Genomic DNA, 9,275 nt, shown 5'->3' with positions numbered 1-9,275 from the left:
GCTACTTCATCAAAAGTCAACGGTGGGAGCAGCCTTGTTCCATATTGAAACTGAGGAAGTGGGGTCATTCCAATTAGCTACTGCACAGAGGGACAATGATAGTCATAATCTTAAACAGTTTCAACAACAACAGTTGCATAACTTACTTGAAAACTATGCGACAGTGTTTCAAACTCCCAAGTCCTTGCCACCCCACAAAATTCAGGACCATAGAATTCCACTAATCTATGGCAGCAAACCTCCAAACATTCGACCTTATCGATATGGCCCGGTTCAAAAGGCTGAGATCGAAAAATGTGTTGCTGAATTATTGGAGGCAGGATTTATAAGAGTGAGCAACAGTCCATATTCTAATCCCGTTATCTTAGTTAGGAAAAAAGAGGGAACTTGGCCTATGTGCATGGACTATAAAAGCCTTAATTGCATCACCATTAAAGATAAGTTCCCTATTCCCCTTATTGATGAACTGTTGGATGAGTTATTTGGGGCACAATACTTTTCCAAGTTAGACTTGAGGGCAGGTTATCACCAGATTAGAATGCATCCTGATGATGTTGAAAAGACAGCTTTTAGGACACATGATGGTCATTACGAGTTCTTAGTAATGCCATTTGGATTGACCAACGCTCTTGCCACTTTCCAATGCCTTATGAATGACATCTTTCGACCATATTTGAGAAAGTTTATTCTTGTTTTCTTCGATGATATATTGGTCTATAGCCCTTCTTGGCAACTGCATTTGGATCATTTAAAAATAGTCTTTGAGACATTAAAGGAGCACCATCTGTTTGTGAAACAATTGAAGTGTGCATTTGGTCAATCAAAAGTAGAGTATCTCGGGCATATTGTATCCAAGGATGGGGTATCAGCTAACCCTACTAAACTAGATTTTATAGCCAAGTGGCCTATCCCCAAATTGGTGAAAGCTTTGCGAGGGTTTTTGGGATTAACAGGGTACTATAGGAAATTTATTCCTCATTTTAGCAAGATCATAAGTCCATTGACTGCCCTCACACGAAAGGACAATTTTCATTGGTCGGATGCAGCTACCACAACTTTTAATACTCTCAAGGAAGCAATGTTATCTCCTTAAGTCCTCGCATTACCATATTTTACTAGGTCTTTTGTGATTGAAAATGATGCTTCGGGTCATGGTATTGGTGCAGGGCTTCAACAGGGAGGCAAACCAATTGCTTTCATAAGTAAAGCCCTTTGTTTGAGGAATCAAACACTATCTGCATATGAAAGAGAGATGTTAGTGAAGGGAAATAATGAGATTTATGTGGGATTTCTAGTGACTAGCATGCATATACAATTCAAAATTTATATACATTTGCAACGGAAGCATGTTATCACATAATATCAAAGCTATAGTCATGCAAATCCCCTTCAAGAAGCATAGGTTCATATATGATGCATCTAAGAAAATATTGAAGAAGAAAGTGAAGGTATAGTTTTATACCGCTTGATCTAGACTTAAGACCAAGGATGGACCACCTTCAAGCTCTTTGTTCTTGGAACTACTTGAGTCTAGCCTCCCTCCTAGCTTCCTCCACCTTGAAAGATTTAGAGCTCATTTCTCCTTTAGTCTCCAAAGTAGAAGACCTCTAAAGATCCACACCCACTAGTGTAGTGAGATGGATAATGGAATAACCAAAAGGAGGAGAGATGATTAGCTTTCCCTCCTCTTGGTGGCCGGCTATAAGTGTGTAGAGAGAGAGAGACTTGTTTTTCTCTTTTGTGAAAAATAACACACAAAACCCTTATGAAACGTCTTCACTAAACTTCCTTTTTAAATGTCAAAGAAATGAGTCAACCACTTGACTCCCTCTCTCTCCTTTCACTTGTATTGGCCGACCCCTTAGTGTGGGTTTGGACTTTGGGCTTTTATCATCTCAAGTCATTCTATGCTTGAATAAAAGGACCCAATTCGTTTGGGCCTAATGGGCTCGAATGAACCCGAACTTTTCTTTAAAACCTAAACGATCTTTTATTGTTTAAATGATTTATGTAGACTTTCTAATTAATCATAACACTTAATTAATCCAATTAATTAATTCCATCATCCATTAGTTGTCTCACCACAAGAGTGTATCGGTGTACAATCGTTTTAGGTTCTAATTAGCAAGGCAGTGAGGTGATTGGTACCAATCCAAATGATTAGTATTTATCCAATCACTTGGTGAAATAAAACTTACTTTTAAGTCTCCTTCTTCTTTGATGACTACTTATTTAATCATCTAGAAGAACCCACAAGCCATGAGTGACATCTAATCATATATCATGGCTACCCAAGCTAATGTAGAATTTGTTCGGAGAACCTATTCAGTTGGAATTACAATGTAATTTGATCATTCCCTAATACAATACTCACAATCACATTACTAGGGTATGGATATTTAATGTCAAATCCCTAATGTGATTATATCAAGTTATATGATTCTATTGAGTCGTATAGGAATGCTTTCCATCATTACGCTCGATACTTCGGCCGAAGATTCCTGAATCATATCTTAGAGTATTCATCCTCTCATAACGAGGATTAGATATCCCTTGTTGATCATTCACATTCCTTTGAGAATAAATCATTGACCCCAATAATGCATAGAACATATCCAAGATGAGATGTGGTCATGTCTCATTATCCAATGATCAGCAACGTATCCCCAAGACAACTATGATGTCTCAGGTCAAAGGATTACTTACATTATTCCAACCAGTAGAGTTACTTGCTTGACATGTGAGTATACCTCCATGCAAGTACTCTCGTTTGATTGTGTTCAGTGAACTCATTCCCATAATAAGCACCTACATACTTGTCTTAGTGTCACTACACGAATGGCATGAGACTTTCCATCCTTCCCATTGGAAGGGGACATAGTATGTACTGGTCTGTGTATTGTCAGTGTCCCTCTGACAATCCTATGACCAGGAACCTTTTTGGACATCATGGTTATGTGAAGAAGGTCTCTGCAGTCTAACATTATTAGATTACTTCTTCCATCGATCCATTGTCCATGGATTCACAATTTAGGACGTATATCGTTTATTGAGATAGTCTCAATGAGTGACTTTGCCTTTTGATGTATTAGAGTTTTCCATACATATAGACATTGTCCTGAAAAGTTTCTTCCAAAGATTGACTTTCAGGGCATATCTCCAACAATCTCGTACTTGCACTAAAGTTAATCAGTATTGCATCTTATAGATGCCAGTCGAGTGAACTTGAGCTCGTAGGTTAACTAGGTTATGCATTAATCCTTTTAACTTAAAAGGATTTACTTATTAAATGTTTCCAAAACATTTAATGTTGTCTCTTGTTTGTGTTCAAATACTTTGATGAGACCTTGATTCCATGGCTTGAGCTATCGCCCCATTACGTCGTAGTATCTTACTAACGACCTTATGGTTTGGATTCAATCATTGGTTTAAAATGAACCCCGTCTATTCGAAACACCTTTTGAAGCAGTTTCTAAAACTTTAATATATATTGACATATATTTCGTTTGTATACTTTATACACACTTTGCTCCAACCTTGAGGCCATTGTAGTACCGTACTAACAATACTTTCATATGATTAGTACTTCATCCACCATGAAGTTCCATTTGTTAAAATGGGTTGTTGTCACTTTGATTTATAACCTAAGTGAATGCGCTCTTCTAGAGTCTCTCTGATGTACCTTTCTCAAAGGTAATAATATTCTATCAGTTGCTATGGTTCTGATCCTGGGCTATAGTAATATCTTAAAGTGACAATCCTTATGGTGTTTCACTTTTGGATATCATCTCACAAGTCCATACATGTGTCCCTTTTGTGATTTTGTGACATATTCTTTATAAGGGTCATGAAAGCAATTTTTCTAAAATATGTAGAAATACTTTCTCAAATCTTCAACGTTTGAGATTCAATTTCCTTATACATCATTCTTGAGACAACCTTGATGTATCAATAAGTCCATTTTAAGTCTGTACTTCAAAATTGACCTTGTCACTATTTGTCATTTTGAGTAACATCAATATTTATTACGTCTCTCAAATAGAGTTCATTCATAATATGTTGCTCAAAAGTATAACATCACTCCCACTGACCTTGTTGTAACTAAGCATTCAATCGAAACCTTAAGAAAACATAACACTTATATTTTCTTGATTTGAATGCATATAGCTCCCACTAACTTGCCTTGGATCTATTGACAATCTTTAAGATCCATTAGCTTATTGATGATGTCTCAACAATTTTGGACAATCAACAAATCTAGCTAACACAAGTTATTTAAACGAACATATACAAAAGAATTCCTTCTCAAGTAATCCCATTTGATATGTGTGACTTGTTTTTATCAAGTCCATTCATTTAAACTATATGGTGTCAAACATCATATTTCTAGTTTTATTCATATTTTATTCATACTAAACCTTTTAAAGTAGTCATATAAGAATTATCCAAATCATTAGTGGAAGCATGGCTCCTACTAAGGATATAGGATTTCAACCATTCCAACTAGGTGGTTGATTTAATTCCTTATTGAAACTACATAGAGCATTATAGTTACATGAGGTGTCGAAATCGGATTGTCTTGTTGTTAAACTATATGTTGTGACTCATTTTGAAACTATTCCCTTTTGTTTCATCAACTTGTCCATTTGGTTTGTACTTAGCTTGTTCTCGTAAAAGAGAATGATGGACAACTCCCAACATAAAACCATTTTATGCTAGGTTGGTGAAACCAACATTCATAGATTATTCTTAGAATGTTACACAACATCGATTTTAACACTTCGAAGAGTTTGAGACCTTTTAACAATTAAAATTACAAACTCATTAATAATAGTGATGCACTATTAATTTTAGACAATTATAAACCAATCATATTCAAGTTTATATCCTTTTCTCACCTCCCACTGTTTCTCATGACCTTAATGAGAAATCACATTATACATTCATAGTGTATAATTATGAAGTATACGGGTAGAGGACATTGTGGAGTAACTTAGAACCTTTTAAGTTTATTGTTCCAACTCCACTAAGTTCATGTCTTGTTATTAAGTAACTAAATTCTTTAAACCTTTTATAGATTTAGATACTTCATCATTGGTTTGATCACTAATATATTTGACATTTCTTAAAACAATTTAAGAATGTCCAATTAGTTGTTCGAAACTACTAATTGAACCAAGAGTGATCTTGGTTATTGTGGTTAAGTAAGTGATAACCATATAAGAAACGTTTTTTCTTATGTATTACTTATGTCATTATAATGTGATCTTCCTTTTCTTCAAGAAAGGAATCTCTAGACTTTCTCAATTCATATAGAACTCATATGTAGGCAATTGGAACCAAATCTAAAGATTCATTGTATCCATCTATGGCCAACATGTAAGATCTATCCTTAATTGATAAATTCAAAGCTTGGATATCGCATTATATAAGTGATACATTTCTTGTATCTCAACTAGAATACAACAAGACAATTTTCAATTCATAATACTACTTTGAGAAACAAATTTAGTAGAAGGCATTCATCACATTACATTGATATGATAAGTTAAATATTCGTAATGTTTTAATACAAAAGAATTAGCTCCTACATTAGAGACTAATTATATACCTTCATATAGGCAGCAAAAGTGGGTTTTCCATCATATAAAGCCACATAATAAGTTCTTAGCAAAATAAGAAAGTTTAAAGACTATCTTTAATGTGCCTAACAAACATCCTAAGTAGTTAGCAAAAAATAATGGCTGAACCCTTCATTCCATTCTTTTTCTTTGCTCGTCCATCTTCTACTTGGCTCCATCACCTACATACAATTGCATAAGTGATTAGCATTTTATATCAAATATAAAGATTAGAAGATCTAACAATTAGAATTGAAGATAAGAACAAAAACCATACCTTGTGGCTTGTCCTTTAGAGATGCAAGGTATAACCTGCATTTCTTCTTCCAATGCCCGTCCTTTCCACAGTGGTGGCAAGTCCCCTTGGGCTCCTTTGCCTTCTTTTTCTTTACTCCTCCTTATGTCTTTGGAGTGGGTGACTTCTTCTCCTTTCCTTTGCCTTTGCCTTTCGACTTAGCCTAGGAAGTGGATGGCTTGTTGTAGGCTACAACAACAGTCCCTACAACGTTCTCTTTCTTCATAGTCTTCTCAGTGGTTACTAACTAGTTTAGTAACTTAGAGAGAGTGCTATCCATCTTGTTCATTTTGTAGTTCATAATGAACTGCGAGAATGAATCAGAAAGAGAAGGCAAGATGAAGTCCTGGGCCAATTCCCCGTCAAGTGGAGTCCCTAGGTTCTCTAATTGTTCAATGAGTCCAATCATCTTCAGTACATGTTGATGCACTGGGGCTCCCTTGACCATTTTGGTCTTCACAAGTTCACTGACAGTGCTGAAGCGACGATTGCGCGTCCCTTCACCATATAACTCCGTAAGATGGAGTATGATGGAGGATGCACTGTCCAAACCCTCATGCTGTCTCTGCAGCTCCTCATTCATGGAAGCCAACAGATAGCACTTGGCTTGTGTATCATCCTCAACGTGCTTGTCATACTTAGCACGTTCATCCTCAGTGGCCTCAGGGCCAAGAGGTACATGAGGTAGAGCCTTGTCTAGTACGTAAACAATTTTCTCCAAGGTTAGGAGAATCTTGACATTACGGTACCAAGATGGGAAATTGTGCCCCTCAAGGCAATGCTTGTTGAGTATCTTTGCAAGTGTGCTTCCAACCATATCTAAATACATAACAATAAAATAAATTAGTTTGATTGTTGATTAAGTAAAACGATTCGGGTCTTTAAACCGAATGACACCACCCACTATTTTTGGCAAATTCCATATCGCTCAAGATGGAATCCGGGAGATTTCAATGAAAGCTCCTAGCGGGTTATGGGAGGCTCACTATTACCAATCCCACCTCACAATGATACGATGTCGGCTAGCAAAAATAATAATGAGAGGGTAGAACTACCCATTCACGACAACCTCTTGTGATTACCCATCTAGTTGGCCTTTAGAGAACAATGCTTCACAATGATATGAAGTTGGCACCATTTCTCTTAGTTAAGTTTTGACCCACCATGCCGGTTCGGATAGGGGTCCAAGTATGACCTCACGATGATACGATGTCGGCCATACTCATTGCCTACCTTCGCCATATCAAATGTTTGAAATAGACTGCTCTTGAGTATAAGCACATACTTTGAACTCCCCCATGATAGGGTGAAGGCGGTGTATGAGTCATAAACGATTGGAGCCTACCATGGTGGAAGGCCACGAAGAAGTGTTCAAAAGCACCTCTCCGCTTTCAATTTAATATTGGATGTTGGTTGAGGGATTTTAAGGTCTCATCATTTTATTTATTTAATCAAATTATAATAAATTGTGTCCTATTACAACTACTAGTCCAAAGTAAATGAAATTAGTAGCATATGATATCTCCACTATTCGTTTTCGCAAAACAAATCAATATCAAAACAATTTTTCAAAATATTGGAGATATATATCACTACTAATTGTGTTCATTTTAGTTTAGTAGCGTATGATACTCCCACTATTTTTTTTGAGAAAAACAAATCTATATCAAAAACGAAATTTTCAAATATTGGAAGTAACTACTACTAATTTGGACTTTATAGTTATCTTAGGCTCTTTGGATGACTATGGACTTATTTGGTTGATTCAACAACGAGCCAACATTGTTGAATAAGATCTAGGGAGGAATGTATCGTTTTAATTACGCACTTTCAATCCAATTAAAACATTTTTGTCATTGAGCCATTAGAAACGAAAGATAATCATTCATTGCTAATTAGGGCGTTGGACCCAACAAATCTTTAATCTCATGAAAACCCCTTTTAATATGTCTCCTTACCAATAGTTAAAGAAACTCTAGTCTAGTACTCGAGGGAATCAACTAATTGAAAGAGATAAAGAAGTAATAGATTTGTACAAATTCCTACAAATTATATATACTAAGAGGGAGAGAAAAATTTATGTCTAACATGTTGAGGTCCAATTGAAATAGCAATTAAAACACATTCCCAAGGTTCAAACCATTTGAATTTAGCGGCCTTTCTCATAGCTCAATTATCGTTTAAGTAGTTAGTCAACCATTTTACTAACTACTTAATCACATTAAATAATTAAATTGGAATGCAACATAATCAATTAGATTTAGTACATATGGGCATAATTATATGATGAGTTTAAGCTACAAACAAAATTAAAATCATAATATTTTAATCTCATAAAGAGGTGGGGCCGAAATGCAATTATGAAAAGTTATGGGTCAAACCGTAAATACTAGAAAGTATAAACAACTTTTTAAATTACAAAATAGCCCATAGAGGACCCAACAAATAGGGTGGCCGGTTATGTGATGGGGAGAGGGAGTGTGTCATACTTGTCCCCTTAATTTCAAAATAAAGCAAAAGCCCTAGCTTTTGTCACCACTTGTGCAAGTTGGCTTAAAAAGTATGATGGGTGTAAGGTCTCCTAGTCAAGTCTAGGATGGAGTCAATCAATGGAAAGCTATTGATGGCAAGTTTACCATCCAAAACACTTTTTGCATACATATCTTTTTCAACTCTTGAAACACATTTTTCAACATTTGAAAAACAAAAGATAAACATATTTTGAATGAAGAAATAATATGTCAAACAAAAAATTAAAACCCATATGCATAAAATCCAAAAGGACACATCCTTTGGCTCTGATACCATTGAAGGGAAATAATGAGATTTATGTGGGATTTCTAGTGACTAGCATGCATATACAATTCAAAATTTATATACATTTGCAACGGAAGCATGTTATCACATAATATCAAAGTTATAGTCATGCAAATCCCCTTCAAGAAGCATAGGTTCATATATGATGCATCTAAGAAAATATTGAAGAACAAAGTGAAGGTATAGTTTTATACCTCTTGATTTAGACTTGAGACCAAGGATGGACCACCTCCAAGCTCTTTGTTCTTGGAACTCCTTGAGTCTAGCCTCCCTCCTAGCTTCCTCCACCTTGAAAGATTTAGAGCTCATTTCTCCTTTAGTCTCCAAAGTAGAAGACCTCTAAAGATCCACACCCACTAGTGTAGTGAGATGGATAATGGAATAACCAAAAGGAGGAGAGATGATTAGCTTTCCCTCCTCTTGGTGGCCGGCTATAAGTGTGTAGAGAGAGAGAGAGACTTGTTTTTCTCTTTTGTGAAAAGGAACACACAAAACCCTTATGAAACTTTTTCACTAAATTTCCTTTTTAAATGTCAAAGAAG

General features: G+C 35.8%; 1 protein-coding gene across 1 annotated transcript; it reads right to left on the bottom strand.

Annotated features, from left to right (window-relative positions):
- Positions 1–6,163: 6,163 nt before the first annotated feature.
- LOC139193482 (uncharacterized) lies at positions 6,164–6,733 on the bottom strand. Its single transcript, XM_070816507.1, has one exon. The coding sequence runs from the start codon at positions 6,731–6,733 to the stop codon at positions 6,164–6,166; it is 570 nt and encodes a 189-aa protein (XP_070672608.1).
- Positions 6,734–9,275: the final 2,542 nt, after the last annotated feature.

The sequence above is a fragment of the Malus domestica genome, chromosome 17 (genome assembly GCF_042453785.1).
Source record: "Malus domestica chromosome 17, GDT2T_hap1".
In the NCBI taxonomy this organism is placed as follows: Eukaryota; Viridiplantae; Streptophyta; class Magnoliopsida; order Rosales; family Rosaceae; genus Malus; species Malus domestica.
Note: the sequence above shows the minus strand (reverse complement) of the source record. Positions and strands in the feature narration are given on the sequence as shown.